At 37.4% G+C, this 21662-nt stretch overlaps 6 protein-coding genes and 1 pseudogene across 10 annotated transcripts; 3 read left to right on the top strand and 4 right to left on the bottom strand.

The window, feature by feature from the left end:
- Nucleotides 1-119: 119 nt before the first annotated feature.
- LOC17875389 (cytochrome P450 71B10) lies at nt 120-1886 on the bottom strand. The gene is made up of 3 exons (XM_006281948.1): nt 1586-1886; nt 935-1518; nt 120-743 (listed from the first exon to the last, which is right to left on the bottom strand). Exons 1-3 carry the CDS (start codon nt 1884-1886, stop codon nt 120-122), a joined length of 1509 nt encoding a protein of 502 aa, XP_006282010.1.
- Nucleotides 1887-1967: 81 nt separating this feature from the next.
- Nucleotides 1968-5482, bottom strand: LOC17875443. The gene is made up of 11 exons (XM_006280486.2): nt 5050-5482; nt 4851-4917; nt 4171-4587; nt 3885-4084; nt 3723-3794; nt 3537-3627; nt 3313-3393; nt 3047-3109; nt 2842-2964; nt 2597-2635; nt 1968-2511 (listed from the first exon to the last, which is right to left on the bottom strand). Exons 3-11 carry the CDS (start codon nt 4531-4533, stop codon nt 2374-2376), a joined length of 1170 nt encoding a protein of 389 aa, XP_006280548.1. The 5' UTR covers nt 4534-4587; nt 4851-4917; nt 5050-5482; the 3' UTR covers nt 1968-2373.
- A 293-nt stretch (nt 5483-5775) lies between these two features.
- On the top strand, nt 5776-7860 carry LOC17876821 (18S rRNA (guanine-N(7))-methyltransferase RID2). The gene is made up of 9 exons (XM_006280844.2): nt 5776-5969; nt 6080-6155; nt 6398-6481; nt 6565-6620; nt 6713-6769; nt 6887-6936; nt 7015-7167; nt 7364-7493; nt 7615-7860. The coding sequence occupies exons 1-9, from the start codon at nt 5871-5873 to the stop codon at nt 7777-7779; spliced, it is 870 nt and encodes a 289-aa protein (XP_006280906.1). The 5' UTR covers nt 5776-5870; the 3' UTR covers nt 7780-7860.
- Nucleotides 7861-8553: 693 nt separating this feature from the next.
- Nucleotides 8554-10625, top strand: LOC17874968 (annotated as a pseudogene).
- A 153-nt stretch (nt 10626-10778) lies between these two features.
- Nucleotides 10779-11873, bottom strand: LOC111830557 (60S acidic ribosomal protein P3-2). Its single transcript, XM_023782970.1, has 2 exons — nt 11613-11873; nt 10779-11137 (listed from the first exon to the last, which is right to left on the bottom strand). The coding sequence occupies exons 1-2, from the start codon at nt 11808-11810 to the stop codon at nt 10973-10975; spliced, it is 363 nt and encodes a 120-aa protein (XP_023638738.1). The 5' UTR covers nt 11811-11873; the 3' UTR covers nt 10779-10972.
- A 326-nt stretch (nt 11874-12199) lies between these two features.
- On the bottom strand, nt 12200-14721 carry LOC17877360 (2-methoxy-6-polyprenyl-1,4-benzoquinol methylase, mitochondrial). Of its 2 annotated transcripts, none has more exons than XM_006280851.2 (9): nt 14625-14721; nt 14227-14372; nt 13975-14101; nt 13828-13889; nt 13559-13714; nt 13310-13454; nt 13140-13211; nt 12941-13049; nt 12200-12482 (listed from the first exon to the last, which is right to left on the bottom strand). In XM_006280851.2, exons 2-9 carry the CDS (start codon nt 14318-14320, stop codon nt 12381-12383), a joined length of 867 nt encoding a protein of 288 aa, XP_006280913.1. In that variant the 5' UTR covers nt 14321-14372; nt 14625-14721; the 3' UTR covers nt 12200-12380. The 2 variants fall into 2 exon arrangements, with proteins under 2 accessions (XP_006280913.1, XP_023635070.1); XM_023779302.1 differs by lacking the exon at nt 14625-14721 and adding an exon at nt 14477-14493.
- A 39-nt stretch (nt 14722-14760) lies between these two features.
- Nucleotides 14761-21577, top strand: LOC17875176 (villin-5). 4 transcript variants are annotated; one of them, XM_023779278.1, is made up of 24 exons: nt 14761-15263; nt 16139-16256; nt 16353-16452; nt 16543-16611; nt 16694-16930; nt 17021-17198; nt 17285-17417; nt 17517-17679; nt 17763-17910; nt 18003-18109; nt 18242-18397; nt 18466-18534; nt 18615-18683; nt 18777-18914; nt 19000-19128; nt 19233-19380; nt 19521-19531; nt 19627-19767; nt 19855-19980; nt 20076-20141; nt 20224-20569; nt 20681-20868; nt 20958-21130; nt 21248-21559. In XM_023779278.1, the coding sequence occupies exons 2-23, from the start codon at nt 16201-16203 to the stop codon at nt 21069-21071; spliced, it is 2892 nt and encodes a 963-aa protein (XP_023635046.1). In that variant the 5' UTR covers nt 14761-15263; nt 16139-16200; the 3' UTR covers nt 21072-21130; nt 21248-21559. The 4 variants fall into 4 exon arrangements, with proteins under 4 accessions (XP_023635046.1, XP_023635055.1, XP_023635048.1 ...); XM_023779280.1 differs by lacking the exon at nt 14761-15263 and adding an exon at nt 15388-15624 and having other exon boundaries at nt 21248-21577; XM_023779283.1 differs by lacking the exon at nt 14761-15263 and adding an exon at nt 15656-15881 and having other exon boundaries at nt 21248-21577.
- The last annotated feature ends 85 nt before the right edge of the window (nt 21578-21662 follow it).

Genomic DNA, 21662 nt, shown 5'->3' on the forward strand with positions numbered 1-21662 from the left:
CGTATGTAAGAAGTAAGAAGTAAGAAGTAAGAAGTAGAACCATAAAAACAAAAAAGTGGAGTAGGCATGCTTTGGTTACTCTTTATTGCGTAATATAAACTTAGCTTAAAGATCATGATTCATGGATCTAAAGGTTTCACAGGAACAAGTAGAAGATCATGTTTCTTATGGGAAGTGAGTCCAGAAGCTTCATCCATGTCATTGTTTTCTACCGTCATACCTTCTGGTAACTTCCAATCAAAGTGGTACAAGAGATGCGCAAGACCAAACTCAACCGTTGTTATCCCCATGTACATTGCTGGACAAATTCTCCGACCACTACCAAATGGCAACAGCTCAAAGTCTTGTCCTTTAACATCAATGTCACAATCTATAAACCTCTCAGGGAAAAACTCTTCTGGATTTTTCCATATCCTTGGATCACGGCCAATAGCCCATACGTTAACATGAAGCCTTGTGTTTGGTTGAATTGTGTAGCCGTTGATTTGAAATCCACATGTTACTTCTCTTGGGACTAGAAGAGGTGTTACTGGATGTAACCTCCATGTTTCTTTGATCACCATTTTTAGGTAAATGAGTTGATTAGTCTCATCTAAGTTTATGATTCTTGTTTTGTTGTTTTCCCCTATTTGGTCTCTGATTTCAGATTGAACCTTCTTCATCACCCGCGGGTTTCTTGCGAGTTCAGCCATTGCCCAAGTCATGGTTATTGCAGAAGTATTGATTCCACCCAAAAGGATGTTCTATTAAGAAAAGATAGATAATGTCAAGCGTCATAGTACTTGCTAGAAACTCTACATCCAAATAGAAAACAAATTCTCTTATAACTGACTGAGGTAATAATCATAGTATGAGCTAATTAGTTTTGAGGTGAAGTCTCATGAATCTTCAACACTAATCTTAAAAGTGAGAGATGAATTACTACTATACTTACCATCAAGATTGCTTTGATATGGTTTCTTGTGAATTTGCCATGTCCGAGAACAGCTTCTCCCTTCTCCAACTTCAGTAGCAAGTCCAAAAAATCACCTTCACTTGATTCTCTGTTTTTCTGTAGATGCAAACCAATCATTTGTTCATAGAAAGCATCAAGATCTCGCACACTTCTCTCTCTCCGTGCGTGTAAACCCGTGAACAAGTCGAAGATCCAACCAATATGCGGGAAAAAATCTGAAGCAGAGAAGCTCCCCAACATCTCGAGAGCTTCATGGACTAAATCTTGGAACCTTTCATTGTTGAGCACAGTTGTTTGGAAATTCACACCAAATGCTGCCTTGCAAATCACACTTGCGTTTAAAGAAAGAAACTTCTCGCTCAAGTTAATTAGAGTTTTCTGAGAAGCAGATTCAGTAATTGACTCAATCAGTTTCCTCATCTCCTCCTCCTTGAGGGGTTCAATCAACTTAACTCGTTTAGCACTAAAGAGTTTTTGAACACAAAGCTTTCTTAATTCTCTCCAATAATCATCGAATCTAGAGAAAGCAATGTCTAGATAGTTGTAAGAAAGCTTTCTTGTGCCTGAAAAAAGCCTAATTAGTCAAGAAATGATATCTTATACAGTATAAAATTCCAAATTTATTTGTACCTTCCAAGCTTGGACGGCTACAACAATGAAGGTCATAGTCTTTAAGAACTTGTTTAGCTGTTTCAGGAGAAGAAACGATAACTGTTGAAACACTTCCAAGTTTCAGTAACATTACAGGACCATACTTCTTTGAGAGTGTCCATAGAGATTGATGTGGTAATTCTCCGAGCTGGTGCAAGTTTCCAATGATCGGTAAGCCTGGAGGACACGGTGGTTGCCGCCATGGCCGCTTAGTGTGTTTGACAGAGATAAGAAGGATAGAGACGAGGAATAAAAGTGAGAGAAACCAAAACAGAGTCATTTTACACGTTTCACGTTTGAGAGTGATGATGATGAAAGCAAAGCTCTTGTTCTTTTATATACAAAAACATATGTTCACCGCTTGTAAATAGATGAAGTTCATTATTATTTATATCTATATTTATATATCCCAAAGCACAGTAAAAAAATCTAAACTCTTTGTGCTAAACTACTGATAGCTTCACCTTACAACAACATACACCGGTTAACACTAACCGAACAATGGCTTAAATCACAAAAACCAAATCTCTCCTTAACCAAAAATCTCTGCTTCTAATTTTGTTCTTATACTAAACCTTAATAAAAGCAGAGTAACATGTCCCATCAAAGAGACTTAAACCCAGCAAGAGCAAGCATTTTTCAGATTCTTCAGAGAATTTACAGTAATATTTGATCCAATCTAATCCAATCCAATCTCCAGATATATGGAAGTGCTTTGTTGCGGTTTCAAGAATGGTATGGTTCAGTTTCAAGAATTTGTGTCTCTCTCAGACCACTGTGCTGGTGTAGTTTGGGAAGAGTCTGACCAGTTTGTAAAGAGCATCTGAGTGAAACTTCCTTGCGAATAGATAACATGGACGTCTAATTCCGTTCCATGTACAAGGCCAATGCAGCTCTTCTCCCCGCTAAGAAAAGGAAAACGCAGAAGATAAATCAAGAAAAGCATTTCACATTTTTAGTGTTTTCAAATGCAGTGAACGTGTAATGTACCTTGCCAACGCTTGTTACATGTACACTCATGTCATCGGACTGCAAGAAACCAGAGGAAGGAAATTATGTATCAGAAAGATGAAAGATAGGAGATAGAAGACTTGGATATTTTCTCATTGAATATGTACAATGAATTACAAGAGTATGAGTTGAGTGTACTGGTTAAATCAGATGATGATTCACATTCACTCCGTGATAGCATAAGATATTTGATTGGTGTGTTGAAAAAAGGGTTGTAACATTACCGTGATATTTTTCAAGAGCTTGAGTGAAACGTCGCGCCCTCTGTATGTCTTTGGATGCCATCTACGCTCAGACCAATCAACATATGTGACTGACCAGTTCGAGATTCCTCCAGGATCAAGCATCTTTAAAGAACAAATATTTCGTTAAGGGTCAAGAACCACAGTGATAAAATATTTTAAGAGAGAGTTGTTGTAATCTCCTCACGTGGAAGAATGTTGGCAGGTAATGTTCATCTGCGATGCAGTTCTTGTTTGCTTCTACCCCGGGCTGAGGATTTTCAAATCAGTATCAGAGTAAGAAATAAATCTGAAACTTTTCCAAGTTTAAAAAAATTTGAGGACTCTTGATATTAGCACAAGAGATCTGGTTGTGGTGTCTTCATGAACAATTTGTTATTACAGAACTCAATCATTAATGGTAGGCAGTAACATGCAAATGTAAACTTTGGTATAAAGGAATACTGAACTTACTCTGCAATACTCCCGGAATTTCGAGTAGTAGAGACCATCAGCCATCACTATTACAGCATGTTGACGCTTCATTGTGAACCACTGTTACCAAAAGAGAAAAGTGGGAATTACACAATCCGTTTCTAGTCGACTATTTACATATCTTCTTAATATTATGAAACATATTTAGAGAAGCAACTTAAGAACAATCTACAACTCAGGGATTTAAGTTAACAGTATCTTACCTGAGCACCCTTTCTAAAATCTTGCCTTGGGATCTCAGGTAACATGTGATCCATGTGTCTGCCAGTCCCGTGAGGACCAAGATCCTCAAAACTTGACAGAGAGAAACAAGGATTGGTGAATATTAATGGAGAAACCAAATTTAGCAATAGAAAGATATCCAAAGTTTCTGAGAGTCATTTATTTACCTATCAATGAAGCTAACATTTGAGTGCATCAAATATCGGTAAGTGTAGTCAAATGTATGCAGCGGTATACAACTGCAAAGTTAAAAGAGATACAACGAGTAAAGAGAATGTAGCTGGAAAAGGTCACTATTTTGCGCAAATTCGATAAGATTATGAAATCACCTTTCTGAAAGAAGAACAAAGTGTTGGTTGTCAGGATCTTCAAGAGCGTTTGCTAGAAGCCGTCTCTCGGCATCAACCATAGAAATCCTTCCCCAAGTGACATGATCGCTGTGAATTTCACGGTCTGAAAAGTGACGGCTAATGTGAACTGGTCTTAACCTCGATGGGTGGATGTAAATAGAGAATCTTCCTTCTTGACCCTTTACAATATAGAGGAAAACCGTCAAATACCACACACACACACAGCAATCTAACAAATCAAAAATGTCTCAGAAAATTTTTTTACCTGGAAAAACTTATCCCAGAGCTTCTCAAATGGCAAAGTACCGGGAGTCAAGAACATAAAAGCTATTTTGGATTTAGAGGTCAGAGCAGGAGGTGTTCTCAGTATGTCTTTGATCACAACTCGAGCTGCAACTTCTTCGTCCGTAAATTTCCTCACATGAACAGGAAGCCATCCAGAGAGCGCAGCTTCACAGCCTCTACTAGACAAACCTTCACAAGCAGCGTTCTTAATGTTCTGTTGTGGATACATGTAAGTGATGACCAAGATCACACTAGTGATGCATACTAATAAAACAATCAACAATGGCTTCTTTAGAGAAGATCGGTGTCGCGGAGACAAGTGCAGGTTCTGTGTTTCTCCCATTGCAGAACAAAAAAAAAAAGCTTGAATCTTTAACTTCTTTACATTGAACAGAACCTGAAAAAAAATCAATCAAAGAACATTAAAATAAAGTAATTTACAAACAACAAAAGAATTGAAAAAAAAAAACAAAAATGTGTCTTTTTGTCACTTACTAATCTTTAAAGCAACACTCTTTAGAAACAAGCAATTAGAACATGGAATTTAATTCGAAAGTAGCACACGTTTGGTGAATCAAATTGACGGAATTTAAGAAAAAGAAACCCTAATTAAAAGGAGAAAAAAATCACGTTGTTCTTGTGATTGAGAAAGATCCTCACCCGCACGTAGGTACGATGAGAAAGTTTACTGACTTAGCTTCACTCCAATACCAAAATCCAAAAAAAGCTACACAAATGTAGAGTTAATTAGCAAAACTATCAGATTCGATTTTTATTACAGAAACTGTAAAGACGAGTGGACCAAAGACATTTATCAGTGAAGAAGGAGGCTGAAGAGAATGAGAAGTTATTACAGTACCTGAGACTTTCGAGCTGAATGGTAATTAAAATGGGGAGAGAATATTTATAAAAAAAAAAAAAAGAATCTTTGTGTGAGCCCAGATCTCAAAAAACAAAAGCTTTGCCTTTGATGATCTAAACCTTAAAAGATCTAGGGCTACAAGAGACAATAGATGAGAAGAGAAAGAAAGATAACGAGAGTGTTGGATTTTTTGGTGTTTTTGTTTTTGGTAATAAATGTTAATATATAAGCTGTCTCAAATGAAGAAGAACATACAAGTATCGAAAACGATTCAGATCCTCGATTTGTTTTCTCTCTCTTGGCTTTGAAATAAAGAAATCGACTCGGAACAAGTGTTTAGACTTTTCTCTTTTATGTTAACTGTTTAGTTATCTTCTAAACAAACGCCTCCACCACACCACACCACACCAGTCGATTTTTCCAATGATGGTGGAATCAAAAAGAAAGAAACTCGAGATAGACAAGTACTTTTGTAATAAAAAAAACCTTTTTTTGTAAGAACTTCTGATCACTTCTTGGCCCGTTCAAGCTAAACATATGGGCTACACAAAATTTACAATTTGGGCCCAATTACATTACTATTCTTTAGCTTAGACCCGTTTATTATAATCGGATCTTCCCAAACCAGTAGGGAAAAATTGGAGAAATTAGCCAAACCGGACACAAACCATTTTGCAATTTTTCTTTTTTAATTTTTTCATTTTTCTCTAAACCCTAAAAAAAGGTTCAACGCCGTTCGTTTGTTGGTTGTTCTTCATTCATCCCTCTGCCACGCACACACCTCCAGAAGCAGCACCTGTTCTAGACAGACGCTTATAATGGCGAATCGACCTGAGTTGTTAGCTCCGCCGGAGATATTCTACGATGAAACTGAAGCTCGGAAGTATACTTCTTCATCCCGTATCGTTGAAATTCAGGTTTTCAATTGTTTTTTCCCAGAAGAAATCTCTATCTCTCTCTCTCTCTCTGTTTCTTCTGAAACTTTGCACTTGTGCTCTCTTATATGATTCCACTGTTCCTGTTATAGGCGAGGTTGTCAGAGAGAGCTTTGGAGCTACTTGCTTTACCTGAAGATGATGTTCCTAGATTCTTACTCGACATAGGTATCAAAAAAGGATCCTTTTGATTTTATAATCTCCTCCATTGGTCGATGAATGAACAAAATAATCTGTGTATCAATGCTGAAATTTTGAAAATTTTGACAGACCATGGTCTGAAATGTTGAAATTTTTTGACAGAACATGGTCTAAAATTTAGTCTTTTTAGATCATCATTTATCTTAGTATCTTTTAATTTAGTTTTTTTCTGCAAGATCAGAGAATAAGTAATCTATATTCTTGTTAAGGTTGTGGATCTGGCCTGAGTGGGGAAACAATTTCTGAAAACGGACATCATTGGATTGGTCTAGACATTTCAGCTTCAATGCTTAGTAAGTTTATTTTTTTGAAGGGTTTATTGTTATTCCCTGTTTCTTGTTATCTAAGCCTTCTTCTAACTTTGGTAACAATGTAGATGTCGCTGTGGAACGAGAAGTTGAGGGTGATCTTTTACTTGGTGACATGGGGCAGGTAATATAGCTTCACTTTTAGTTTCATCATCTTCTCTTAGAATTTGTATGTTTACATATTAGTGATTGCTTATCCACATATTACTATCTCAGGGATTAGGTCTTCGTTCTGGAGTTATCGATGGAGCCATCAGTATATCAGCTGTTCAGGTTTTACTTCTCAAATTGCCTCATCGTTTGTTTTGGGATCTACACTGCCTCATTTTTATATCTCATCATATGCTTATGTTGATTATTAATCAATTCTTCCTTCTTTTCTGATTTCAGTGGTTATGCAATGCGGATAAGTCATGTCATGAACCTCGTTTGAGGCTAAAGTAGGTGTAAATGATTTACTGAACTCAATATGAGAGTGTGTCCACAAAACTGATCTTTTAACCTCTCAATTTCTTCAGGGCTTTCTTTGGGTCACTGTACCGCTGCCTGTCAAGGGGAGCACGAGCCGTTTTTCAAGTGTACCCTGAGAATATTGCTCAGCGTGAATTGATTCTTCGCCAGGCCTTACAAGCTGGATTTGGCGGTGGTCTTGTTGTTGACTATCCGCACAGGTATGTGCTGCCAATTCCATTGATAACATTCTCTTACAATGAAGAAAATAAGTTAGTCGTAAAGTCTTATGAGCTGCTCAAAACTATGCTATCATTTCACTTTGAAGCTGTCTGTTATTGTTTGATTTCACTCATTTAATCGCTGAGATACTCTAAGTCACTATATTAAAGACATCCAATGTTCTCCCTAATGCAGTACTAAGAAAAGAAAAGAGTTCTTGGTCCTCACATGTGGTTCAATTCAGACAAGTATTCAGACCAGTAAAAATGAGCATGGTGAGAGTTGCTCAGAAGATGACTTTAGTGAAGACGAAGAGAGTGGAACGGTAAACCTATGGCACTATCTCGTAAACTCATTACTGTCTTGCTATTTTGCCATTACTATATCGAAATCTCATTTACCATTATTGGGTTTTGTTTCATTTGTTGCAAAAAAAAAAAAAAAAGGTGTCTATGTCAGATCGGAATAGGGCAAGGAAAAGGCAGAAGACTAAAAAGAATAAGAAAGGAAGGGAATGGATTTTGAGGAAGAAAGAGCAAAGTAGAAGAAAAGGAAACGATGTTCCTGAGGACTCCAAGTACACCGGTCGAAAACGCAAGTCGCGTTTCTAGTTTCGTTTGTGATATACTTCAAATGCTATAAAGTTTTGTCATTAAAAAAAGAAAATTTTCAAATACCTCTAGTTTCGTTTATGATACTTCAAATGCTAAAGTTTTTCAAATTGTTTGTACTCAAAATTTTTGTTGCTATTGTCAAATGCATCTTTTTAGTTCTCGTTGTCTTGGCAAACTAACACCAAAAGTAAGTCTTCACAAATGAGATAAAAAAGGAAAATGCCTACCTTTTTGCCCCCGGCTAGATTTTTATCTGTGACTTGGTATTTTTCAAGTTTGATGTTCTAAATCTTGATCTCATTGATGTTTTGTTTGACTCCACTTTAAGAGCATGTTTAAGAGCATGTCCAATGCAAGTATGTTAGAAAATTTCTTAGTCATAAAGGGTAAAAAAATAAATCAAAAATATGTATTAACCTAAGAAAAATATCTTAGTTGGAAATTTTGAAGTCGGTTTTTAGTGCAAGGTGTAGGCAATTGATTGGTTTGAGATTTGTACTTCAAACTTGTTTTCAAAGCAAGTTTTTTAATTATAATTTTAAAAACTTTGAATTTAGAACTTTACTATTGGAAGCATATATTTATTTTCATCTTCAAAAATTTCTTAACTTCATAACTTTTATTTTTTATAATTACAATAATGCTAAAAAATTGTTTACAACTTTAGCATTGGGATAGTCTTATTTCCTCATTTACTATTAAATCTTGTAGGACATTTTGTTAAGTATTGAACGTTGCTGCGAAACAAACAGTGAGCAAGATTGCAAGACTATGAAGTGTGACATAGGATCTGATCCAGGGAGCACATCCCCTGGTTCACTTTCAAATCCAAATCAGTTGACGACTATTCCCAAAGACGATGACGAATCCGAGATTATGAATCCGGGGATCTTGTGTGCAGTTAGAGCAGGTGACAAACTCTCCCTCCTGACAAGGGTAAAATCTGACGAAAAGGTCATTCAACGACTCTTAGACAATCAAGGGAACACCATACTTCATATCGCTGCTGCTTCGGCTCATGTCCACATTGTGGAGTACGTTACCTCTAAACTCCTGATTCTTGTACAAAAACGGAATTTGAAGGGTGAGACGGCTCTTCATGTTGCAGCCAGAGCAGGCAATCTCAATATCGTTGAGTTTCTTGTTTCGATTCATTACAGAGTCTTTATGTGATGATACATTCATTGCTGCCAAAAGCAAGAACGGTGACACTGCAATACATGCTGCCTTGAAAGATGGACATGCAGAGGTGGCTTTCTACTTAGTAAGTGTGAAGCATGATCTATCATTTGAGAAGAACAATGATGAAACATCTCCATTATACCTGGCTGTAAAAGCTGGAAACTTTGAACTCGTAGATAAAATGCTTGAATATTCATGTTGCCCTTCTAAATTAGCTTCGCTGTTGAGTGGAGGAAAATCTCTTATACATGCAGCAATGAAGGCAAATAGAACTGGTTTGTTCTTATGGCTCAATATGTATATATTTATTGTTCAACCTTGTACGCCAAGTTTCTATATGTTTTCATTCTTTCTTGGCTTGGCAGATATACTTGGTATAGTTCTTCGTCAAGAACCTGGACTTATTGAATTACGAAACGAAGAAGGAAGGACGTGTCTTTCGTTTGGAGCATCGACGGGATCTTACGAGGGAATCCGCTATATACTAGGAGAATTTGGCAAAGCAGCTGCAAAACTTTGTTACGTCAATGATGATGATGGCTTCACGCCGATTCATATGGCGGCAAAGGAAGGACATGTTCGAATCATCAAGGAGTTTCTTAGAAACTGTCCTGACTGAAGAGAGCTACTTAACAGTCAATGTCAGAATATTCTTCATGTTGCTGCGGAAACTGGTAAGTCCAAAGTTGTCAAGTATCTTTTAAAACTTGACGAACAGAAAAGAATGATGAATGAACAAGACGTCAATGGAAACACACCGTTACATCTAGCCACCAAACACAGACACCCGATGGTTGTGAATATACTGACATGGAAAGATGGGATTAACCTAGCAACACTGAACAATGATGGCTTTACAGCTCTAGATATTGCTGAGGCATTGAAGGACGACAATACCTACGTACTTCACAAGGTATATATGTATTTCAAAGTTTGTAGATCTATGTAACTGATGCTAAAGCTAAACACGTTGCCCAAAGGACATTGTATGGTATAATCTCAGATAGTTTGTTATATTGGCTTATAGAGATTGACATGGATGGCTCTGGTATCTGCTGGTGCACCACATGGTCTGAAACCGGTTATATCGAACGTGACACCGACTCGCATACCAAATCCAGAAAAATACAAGAATAGTGTTAATACTCTTATGGTGATTGCAACACTTGTAGCAACTGTGACCTACTCTGCAGGTTTCACATTACCCGGTGGTTATAACAGTTCTGCTCCAGATTTAGGCATGGCTGCATTGGTCAACAGAATGAATTTTAAGGTTTTTCTCTTGTTCAACAGCATAGCAATGTGCTCTTCTGTGGTAAGTGGTAACTATAATGGCTCTTCTTTGGGCACAACTGGGTGATGTTCTTCTGACAAAGAAAGCTTTTCAACTAGCTTTACCACTTCTTGCTACCGCACTTGTATCTATGGCGATGGCATTTGTTGCTGGAGTTACTCTTGTGGTGAGCGATCTCCCATGGCTTTCCCATTTTGTATTAGCCATAGACTCGGTCTTCTTTCTACTCCTGATGCTACTTATTATTCCTTACCTTTTCACGTCTGCCAGACAAGGCTTTCTCCGACGCATCTTCTACTTTCCTTACTTTTTGATGCTTTTTGTTGTTAGCGATGACATGGACGGTTGGTTGTTCATAAGTTTTTAATCATGAAAATTGTATTTGAAGTCGAGTGATGTTCTGGTTTTCGACTTTGGTTACAGTAGGCACATGTACTAGTATTTTGTAACATCAAATGTATGAATAATAACATGTTTTCGTAATACGAGGTTGAAACTATATAACAAATTGACCAAAATATGAAAACGAACCATCTCTATGAATATGATTGCGTAATGCGGGATAAAAACCAGAAACAGACATAGATTTCTGACATTACATTATAGTAGTCTCATGACATAAAAGTTTCAACTCAAAAAGAAGCAGAAGAAAAATAAAAATCTCGAGGTAAATAACCTCAGAAACTAAACCTTTCAACAGAGTCGTTTTGTCTCTTAACCAAAGAGATCAAATCCAAAGTCTCCCTCTTCTTCTTCAGACTCTTCCTTCTTCTTCTCTTCCTCCTTTGCGGCTGCGGCGACCTCACCACCACCACCACCTCCTGCTGCTGCACCTCCTCCGGCAGCAAATCCTCCACCACCACCACCACCGATGATCACCTGCTCATATTAACATAAACTTTTCAACACAAAGAATCGAATACGCAATTCAGAAATTATAATTTGTCCTACGCAATTTCAACATTTAGCTTTCGTATCATGCAATTCAATAACCGTTTATCAAGAAGAAGCTAAATCATTGTGATAACTTGGTAATCATATTAAGGAGATACTAAACAAACCAAAATCAGAACCTGATTAGAGGAAAAAATCTCAATGGATCTAAGTTATACACAACTAAGCTGATAATGCAATTACATTGAAGATAAATCCAGATGCAATGTAAAATGAAGAACCTATCAAGAAGAGCTATCAAAAGCCAGAAACAATCTACGATCGCATCAAATAGAGTGATATTAAGCTCAAAATGAGAGCCTAACACAAAACATTTAGCTATCTACATTTCCGTTCATGTCTTCGATTAAAACTAACAACGATCCAGCAATCGAACGTGTAAGCGGAAGAGTAAACAAACCTGAAAGACGGCGGAGGTAGGGCAGACGAGAGAGAAAGAAGACTGAACACCGCCAGATGAATCGGCGGCGAGAGCAGTCTTAACAAGCTTGCGCTGTAGATCGTAAGTGCAAGAAGCTGAGCCTTCAAGTTCTCCTTCGTGTTGCTTTGCGGTCCATTCTCCGCCTTTGCTTTTGCAAACGAAAGTGAATACTCCCATCTCTTCTTCTTCAAATGGCGGCGAGATTTCTCTACTGTGAAAAGATTTGGTCTCACGGCCAAAAAAAATGCGTCTAATCACGTTTATATATGATTTGATTTCACGACGCAGTGAGAGAGAACAAAACCTAAGAACCCTAGAATAAAGACCAGGCTTTATAAAATAGGCCCAATACCAAGCCCATTAAGAAGCTCTTTTTTGGAGATGATTGCTTAAAGCCTTAAACAGTTTACACTTGTAGTAGGTTGTAACTGTATATAAGTTTCAAAGATTCTCTGTGCATTTACATCAAGAGGCTCTTTGATCTGATGAACTGAAACTTCTGTATCTGGTAAGCACAGGTTTGTTATAACTTCCGAAAGAATATACTAAATTAATAGATTTAAGTATTTAATTTAATCATAGTAATTTAATCATAGGATTAAAATCAACAAAATTTCCTCAAAGATGGAGGGGAATCAACATTTATGTGGTAAATTCGCTCTTTACGTTTAGAGCCTTATTAGTTATTACCTACCAACTTTTACAGTTTGGGTTTAAAACAGCAGAACCAAAAGAGATGAACAAAGGTCAGAGCTTTATGGCAGAGTGAATGGCAACAACTCCACCAACAAGGTTCTCGTACTCCACCTTCTCAAAGCCTGCGTCTGCGATCATCGCAGCAAATCGCTCCTGCATTCAATTTATGCATCTAGTGATTACAAGACATGCTTTGAACTAAAAACGTCTTATAGACCAGACATCACCTGATCACACACAATGCGCACATAATAATCATAGCTATCATACCTTCAACCTGATCTTCTTACTGGAATCTAACACAACCTTTTAGCTATAGTATTGATCATGCCAAGATGTTACTAATGCTTTTGAAGAAGCCCAAGTTAAAACTTAAAAGTCATCTTAATGCATGAATCGAACACAACCTTTAACTAAAGATTTGATCGTGGCATGTTATTACTAATGTTCTTGAAGAAACCAACAAGTTAAAACATCTTATGATGACTACACCATTTTTACACAAATCTTGCAAGTTGTGCAGCAAAATAACTAAAACACAAACTAAGCTCAAAATTGTGTGTAATTATATACCATATTTCAGAAAGGTAACAAAGGTTGAATGTTTTTACCTGAGGGGGAAACCGACGAACACTCTCAACCAAGTACTGATACGATTCCCTGTCCCCGGCAATTAGTTCCCCTAAGTTTGGGATGACTTGGAAAGAATACAAATCGTATCTACAACACAAAAACAAAGTGAGATTATCAAAGAAACAAAAATAGACTTCGGTACTTGTTTCCACAACATGTCTAATCATCTAAACTTACAGATTTTTGAAAACTGGAATCTCTACATGGCTAAGCTCAAGGCACAAGAATCTTCCTCCCCGTTTTAGTACCCTAACAGTGTGAAGATATTTATAAGATTATACATAAATGCTGTAACAACAGGAAAAAACACCCGAATCGAGGAGGATGTAAGTATTTGTACTAGGTACCTATAAGCCTCAGCTAGAGCCTTTTCAATGTGTGTGACATTTCTTATTCCAAATGCAATAGTGTATCCATCCATTGAATTATCATCGAAACTCAAGGCTTCTGCATCTCCTTCCACCCACACGAGTGACTTGTTATCTCTTAGACCTATTCAAGATAGCAAAGGAAGCCTGAGTTCACACATACATAGAAAAAATAGAAAGGAATAAAGAGGATACAAATTTGATGCACAAAGATATATGATGTCTCACCTCTCTCAGCAGCTCGTTGTTTTCCAACGTTTAACATGTTAGAATTAATGTCACATACATATATCTGAGTCTCTTCGAGAGAAGCCTCATCAACTTTCTGCAATGCTCTTCGTTTGACACTGTAAATAGCATCGTAGATCCTAAACGCGACATCACCTGCGTATTACAACCAATATCTATGAGAAAGAGTCTTAGAAAGTTTTAAATTATAAGATGTATGGATTCGTGATCAGAGGCAGCAGATTCCATGTTTAACTGTTTTGACTAACCTGTTCCACCGGCCACATCAAGATGCTTCATCCCTGGAAATGGACTCAGCTTCCCAACAAGTCTGAATTCAGAAGCCATTCAAAAGTGTCAAATTTTACACAAGAACAATTCAGAACACCGGTGACTAAACTATCACAGAGTCTAACCTTTCCTTCCATAACCTATGCAAGCCACCACTCATCACATCATTCATAATATCATAACTCGAAGCTACATTGGTGAAAACGTTACCAACCAATTTGCTTTTATCTTCTTCCTTTATTTCTTGAAACCCTGAAAATCAAAAACATTTTAAATTTAAACTCACACTGTAAAACTCAAAGAGAGATCATAATCTAGAATACCAAAGAACCAAATCAAAAACAAACAAAAAAAGATAGATCTTTAAGAGTGATTACCGAAACTTGTGGCATGAGAATGAAGCGAAGCAACAAAGGAACGGTGATTCAAAATTCTGCTCCCGATCCTCCTGCTTACTGATCGAAGTGCCATAGCTCTCTTATATATAATTAGAAATTATAATCGTATACTCCAAATCCTGTTCCTACAACAATCAAATCACACAAATTTAAGATGATGATGAGACCATTTCACCTATACATTAAAACAGAGAAGCTTTCGAGCTGTCATATGAATGCACCGACTCACCGGAAAAAAAACACGAAGCCCTAATTTGAAATCTACACTTACAAATTAAGCTCGAAGAAGGACAGTTCTAAACTCCATAATTAACGAAAGCTATATCGAAATGAGATAGTATAGTTTAAGAAAATATGTAAAAATTTCGTCGACTCACAAGCTCCCACCGAGATCGAGTGTGGTATAACACGTGTTGTTGTTGGAGGACACGTCGGTGCCGGGAACCGACCAGAGGTTTTGACGGAGGAAGAAACAAGGAGCGGTGGAGTTTGTTAATTGTGTTATGGCTCCTCTCTTCTCTCCACCTCTACAGAAGAACAGATTGGGCTTGTGTGAAAAATAAGCCCTCATATTTTAGTACCAAGAAAAGGCCCATTATGCTATAGTCCCGGTTCATATTAATCTTAAGTTGGTTTGCTTAACCGATAAATTGAATTGGAGTGGGTTTAAGTTATAAAACTACTCATCGGGAAAAGTAGAAACCATGATCGGAATACAACAATTAAAGGATTCGAGAATCGAAACTCTGATCAAACTTTTTTTTTTTTTAAACCCTAATTCGGAGGTTCATGTGAGTAAAGTGAAGATGAGGAGAGTCGAATCTGCTATGACTCGGAATCCACTGGCGCGAAAACCGCCGTTTAAGCCTACGGAAATGGCCGGAAAATTGTTCGGCGAACCAGGAAGGCGAAATCGTAGGAGCAGAGATGATAGAGAGAGAGAGAGAGAAATAAGAAATTCACTTGCGACTGCTGCGGCTGTGACGGATGATACTGTGCGGCGAGGAGACGAACTCGTTAGTGCATTTTGTTAATTCAGCTGACGATTTCTTTCTTTTTTCCTTAAAAAAAAAAATTTCATTATGAACATTACATTTCATTTTTAAATCAATCTACAATTTTTTTGTTTTTTTTTTGTTTTAAGAGAAATACAAATATTGGATTAAACATTTTATGTTATCTCTCTCTTCTCTTTTTGCCGATTTTTTCGAAGTGAAAAACCTGAAATAGCGGGAAGAAGTCTTCACCACAAAGTTCGTTTTTTATTTTCTCGGATCATCACATTTTACTTTTCCTTCTACCATTTTTTTTTTTTCACAACTATGAACGCAGCATTATACGTTATTCGATCTTCTTTGACAAAAAAATCTGTAAAAGGTATCAGCTTCATGCATGTGTTCTTTCTTCTTATGCTGTTCTTATAATCGTCCATCTCGTTTTTTTTTTGCTTTTTCCTCATAAGACTTTGTTTTCATTTTTGATATCTTTGTGCCTCTGATTCAATCTGGCTTTTACTTGTTCACATTGGATTATTTGAACGCGATTGTGGGGACTTTTCATCTTGTTGTTGGTTTTTTTGCCTGCGAATCTCATCTGTTCCGTTTTAAATTCGCAGCTTCTTTTTGAGAATCAGGGTATCTATTCTTATGTTTTGGTTGCTGAGTAGACGATAGATAATGTTTGCGGTTTACGATGCTTATCTCAACGATTCTAGTACCTACATTGTATGCATTTACTTTTGTGTATATCAGAATATCTCGTTTGTTTGCTTGTTACTCGCATTGAGATCTTGAGAAGAACTTCTTTGTTTCTTTTCGGAAGTTCTGCATTTACACCGTCCTCCGATTTTGTATTGAAGTATCGATTCATAGTCGTTAACTTATCTCTACAGGTTTGGTTTGTTTCTTGGAAATTCAGAAGCTAGGGAGAGTTTAAGATTTGCACAAAACCAAAATGACGTTTTGCATGAGAGATTTGGATCAGGCTCTCCAAGGAGCTGGCCAGAAATCGTAATCTTCTTTTCACTTCTAATGTTTTACATTTTAAGGCCTTGCTGCATTGCTTTTGATTCATCTCTTCTTTACTTATGTTAATTGTATATACAGCGGGATTGAAATTTGGCGCATTGAGAGCTTCAAACCTGTCCCTGTTCCAAAAGAGTCTCATGGTAAATTTTTCACCGGGGATTCCTATATAGTCTTAAAGGTCGGTATTCTTTCTTGCTTCGTCTTTGGTTTACTGCTAAATAGTTTATGATAGTGTCTAAAACCTTCTTATCTAACTATCTCATACCAGACCACCGCGTCAAGAAACGGTTCCGTACATCACGATATTCACTACTGGCTCGGTAAAGATTCCAGTCAGGTAACAATCTATTCATATTCTTGGTCTTTGGGCATATTCTTTTAATAATATAAGAATCACGGTAATGTTTTGATGTAAACAGGATGAAGCAGGTGCTGTCGCCGTTATGACAGTAGAATTAGATTCAGCGTTAGGTGGGCGTGCTGTTCAGTACCGAGAAGTACAAGGTCACGAAACCGAGAAGTTTCTTTCCTACTTCAAACCTTGCATAATACCTCAAGAGGGTGGGGTTGCGTCTGGGTTCAACCACGTAACGCCCGAAGAGTATCAAACGCGTCTGTATATCTGCAAAGGCAAACATGTCGTCCGTGTGAAAGAGGCAAGTCGATTAACATGTCTTGAAATGATTTTTCCCTCAGCTGATCCTATGTCTCATCTTGATTTGCATTATTTTTTTTCTCATTTACAGGTCCCGTTTGCTCGATCGACTCTCAACCACGAAGACGTTTTTATTCTGGATACAGAGTCTAAAATTTTTCAATTTAATGGTACTAAATCGAGTATTCAAGAAAGAGCAAAAGCTCTTGAAGTTGTTCAGTACATTAAAGACACTTACCATGATGGAAAGTGCGATATCGCAGCTGTTGGTTAGTGAAATAAACTGTCATAAACCATGGAGACTAGGATTTTATACCAACTATATTGATTTTAATGTGCTTTTCTTTTATTGTAGAGGATGGGAGGATGATGGCTGATGCTGAAGCTGGAGAGTTTTGGGGTTTGTTTGGGGGGTTTGCTCCGCTTCCTAAGAAACCAGCAGCCAATGATGACGCAACCGCTGAATCTGATGGGATCAAACTCTTCAGGTAGAACACCTTTGATCATAACAGAATTTCCTCGTAATTGACTTATTACTGCAACAGATTATTATGTTCTGTCTTGAGACATGTTTTGGTCTTTTCAAGTGTCGAGAAGGGAAAGACAGAACCCGTAGAGGCTGAGTCTTTGGAGAAAGAGCTTCTGGACACTAACATATGTTATATTCTCGATTGCGGTCTTGAAATGTTTGTTTGGAAGGGAAGAAATACTTCAATTGACCAAAGAAAGAACACAAGTGAAGCTGCAGAAGTAATTTTCTTCTCATTTACCAAAGCAATTGTTATGCTTATGGGTTTTGTTCACGGTAACATTGTCATTCTTCATTTTTTCAGGAATTTTTCCGTTCTTCTGAACGGCCAAAATTAAACCTGGTCAGTGTGATGGAAGGGTATGAAACAGTGATGTTCCGATCTAAGTTTGATTCATGGCCAGCTTCAAGTACGATAGCTGAACCCCAGCAAGGCAGAGGCAAAGTTGCAGGTTTAGTATACTAATACTATCCACAATGATCAAATTGCTCAAAGTTTATAACTTTCAATTATGAGATACTTGCTCTGTTTTTATTTTCCCAGCTCTTTTGCAACGCCAAGGAGTTAACGTTCAAGGCCTGGTTAAGACTTCTTCTTCTTCTTCTAAAGATGAACCAAAGCCATACATTGACGGAACAGGAAATCTCCAGGTATAGTGACTATGTTTTAGTTGATACCGGCATTCGAATAAGTGAACATAATCAATACATTGTCTTTTTTCTTACACATTTCGTGATCCCATGTCTATATCACTTTTCGTTGTTAACTATGAAAATTTTCAGGTCTGGCGGATCAATAATGAAGAAAAGATCCTTCTCGAAGCAGCAGAACAGACAAAGTTCTACAGCGGAGATTGTTATATATTCCAGTACTCCTATCCCGGAGAAGACAGAGAGGAACATCTAGTGGGTACTTGGTTTGGCAAGCAAAGCGTCGAGGTAAACTTCTTTACATACTGTATAACTTCTTACTCTCTATGTGTGCTAATTGATGATGATTTATATAGGAAGACAGAGCATCTGCGATTTCGATGGCAAGCAAGATGGTTGAATCCATGAAGTTTATGCCAGCTCAGGTGCTTATTCCTGTTTATGTTATAGATTCTCAGGTCAATTTACATTCTGGATACAACTTTATTAGTCGTATTCAGTGCAGGCTCGAATTTACGAGGGAAAGGAACCAATTCAGTTTTTTGTGATCATGCAAAGCTTCATCACATTTAAGGTCCAATATCTAGTTTTTTCTTCAGGTTTTTTCTTCTGGTAGGTTTAATGTAATTTTTATCACAATCTCTACAAAATTGTTATTTTCTCTTAGGGTGGTCTAAGTGATGCTTACAAAAAGTACATAGCAGAGAACGAAATCCCTGATACTACTTACGATGAAAAAGGTGTTGCACTGTTTCGGGTTCAAGGTTCTGGACCTGAGGACATGCAAGCCATACAGATAGAAGCAGTATGTGTACTATAAACCATGATTAAACAGCTGTCTTGTTCAACTGTTTATATTGGAAATGCAAATAATTGTCTGGTTCCAACAGGTTTCCACAGGATTAAATTCTTCACACTGTTATATATTACACGGCGATTCAACTGTTTTCACTTGGTGTGGCAATCTAACTTCCTCGGATGATCAAGAACTTATGGAGAGAATGTTGGATTTGATTAAGGTAGTCAGTTACTGAGCTTTGTATTTGCATTTCAGAACGTACTTCTTAGATCTCACATATGGTGGAACCTCTGTTTCTTGGATTCCTTTTTCTCATTTGTACAGCCAAATGAACCAACCAAGGCACATAAGGAAGGTTCAGAGTCCGAACAGTTTTGGGAATTGTTAGGAGGAAAAACAGAATATCCGAGCCAAAAGATAAAAAAGGATGGAGAAAGTGATTCTCACCTCTTCTCTTGCACATTCTCAAACGGTAAAACCATTTTGCAACATTTTTTCCGTTCCAGGATTTTTCCTTCAACTTTTCACAATCCAATAACTGTTCTGAACTCGTATTTTATTGTCTTTTTGGGTCTTCCGGTGATACTCTGTGGATGTTGCTATCTTTACCAGAAGATCTGAAGGTAGGATATGGCTTTCATTTTTATATGGCATGTTCATGTGATGATCTCAAACTTTGGGTGATTCTTCTTTCTTCCTTCCTTTCTATTCCATATAGGTTACAGAGATCTTCAACTTCACTCAAGATGATTTGATGACTGAAGATATCTTCATACTTAATTGTCACACTGAGATCTTTGTCTGGGTGGGGCAACAAGTTGACCCCAAGAAGAAACCACAAGTTTTAGCCATTGGAGAGGTACTTTAAGATCCATTCAATTTGATTAATGTACAAAACTGCATACTAAATCTTATAGATCCTTGGATTCATTGTCTTCCCCAACAGAAATTCATCAAGCATGATTTCCTCCTAGAGAATCTAGCTAGTGAAACACCGATATATATTGTAACGGAAGGAAATGAACCTCCATTTTTCACTCGGTTCTTCACCTGGGACTCTTCTAAATCTGGAGTAAGTCAAACTTCTCTCTCTCTCTCTCTCCATCTGGCTTGAAATTTGCTCCTCGGAATCTAACTCATACTAAGCGATATAATTGCTTCTTGCAGATGCATGGAAACTCTTTTCAGAGAAAGCTTGCAATCTTGACAAACAAAGGAAAGCCACTTCTAGATGTAAAAGCTTTAACTCATTTGGTTACATTTGACTAAAATCAATCTTGATTCTGTCTTGATGTTATGTCCTCCTTTTGCTCAGAAACCTAAAAGGAGAGTCCCTGTATATAGCAGCAGGTCCGCTGTTCCAGACAAATCGCAGCCTCGGTCCAGAAGTATGACCTTTAGTCCAGACAGGGCCCGTGTGAGGGGACGGTCTCCAGCTTTCAATGCACTTGCAGCAAACTTTGAGAACTTAAACATAAGAAACCAATCAACTCCACCACCTATGGTTAGTCCAATGGTCCGGAAACTTTACCCGAAATCTCTTGCCCCAGACCTCTCAAAGATTGCTCCAAAATCTGCAGCTATAGCTGCCCGTACAGCCCTTTTCGAAAACTCTCCGCCTACTTCTCAAGAAGCACCTACTAGCCCCAGTTCTTCTGAAGGTCTGCAGCAAAAACAGAACTTCATATTTGAACTCCAAACTATCAATTCGGTGAATAAAGTTGATCTTGTGCTTACCCTTTTTGTTTTTAAATTGTTTTTGATGTATGAAGCTACAAACCAAGCAGAGGCACCAGAGCCAACATCAGAGACGAAAGATGAAGAAGCAATGAGCAGCATTCATGAAGATTCAAAAGAAGACGAAGCAGAAGAAGAGAGCAACCTCCCTACTTTCCCATACGAACTCCTCAAAACCGACTCAGAGGATCCTGCATCAGATATCGACCTCACAAGAAGAGAGGTCAGATTCCTCAAAACACTTGAACACTTATTATGTATAACATTTGTATATTGGCTTTGTGTTTAACGAGGTCAGCTTGGTTTTTGCAGGCGTACTTGACTTCATCAGATTTCAAGGAGAAATTTGAGATGACAAAGAATGAGTTCTATAAACTGCCTAAATGGAAACAAAACAAGCTGAAAATGTCTGTTAGTCTCTTCTGAACACTCTTCTTTCAAGAACTCAAAGTCTTATTCCTTCTTCATCTTATCCCAAAACCCCAGTAAGTTTTCTGCCTTTTTCACTGGTGTGTTCTTATCTCGTTTTGGTGAAATCTTTTACACCTATTGACAAAACAAAGAGATCCTGTTGTTGATCTTTCTTCCTATTGCTTTTGCAGTTCAAGAAAACACAAAGAGGGCTATCATACATTTTATCTGCAATCTTTTGAGCTTCTTACAAATAATCAAATGCAAAATTCGTATATTCTCTATATTTATTTATAATATATATACGTATTCAAATTTTCCAAAATGATACATAGGATTTTTTATTTGTTTGTTTATGATCTCACATATATGTCTGGCTGTGAGATTCTTTCTTTTTTCCTGGCCTTGATTTTTCCTCTGTTCCTTATTATTGAAGAACCAATGTAAATTAAATCTTATCTTTATCCTGTTATATATTGTATGGTCAATAAACTTCATTAGTCCATAATTTTATTTTTTTATCACTTTACGCAGTCGTAAAAGTTGACTTGACAAAACAAAGAAAAATTAGAATACAAAACATAACGCAGTCGTAAAAGAGAGAAG

Source organism: Capsella rubella, unplaced genomic scaffold (assembly GCF_000375325.1).
Source record: "Capsella rubella cultivar Monte Gargano unplaced genomic scaffold, Caprub1_0 scaffold_8, whole genome shotgun sequence".
Taxonomy (NCBI): domain Eukaryota; kingdom Viridiplantae; phylum Streptophyta; class Magnoliopsida; order Brassicales; family Brassicaceae; genus Capsella; species Capsella rubella.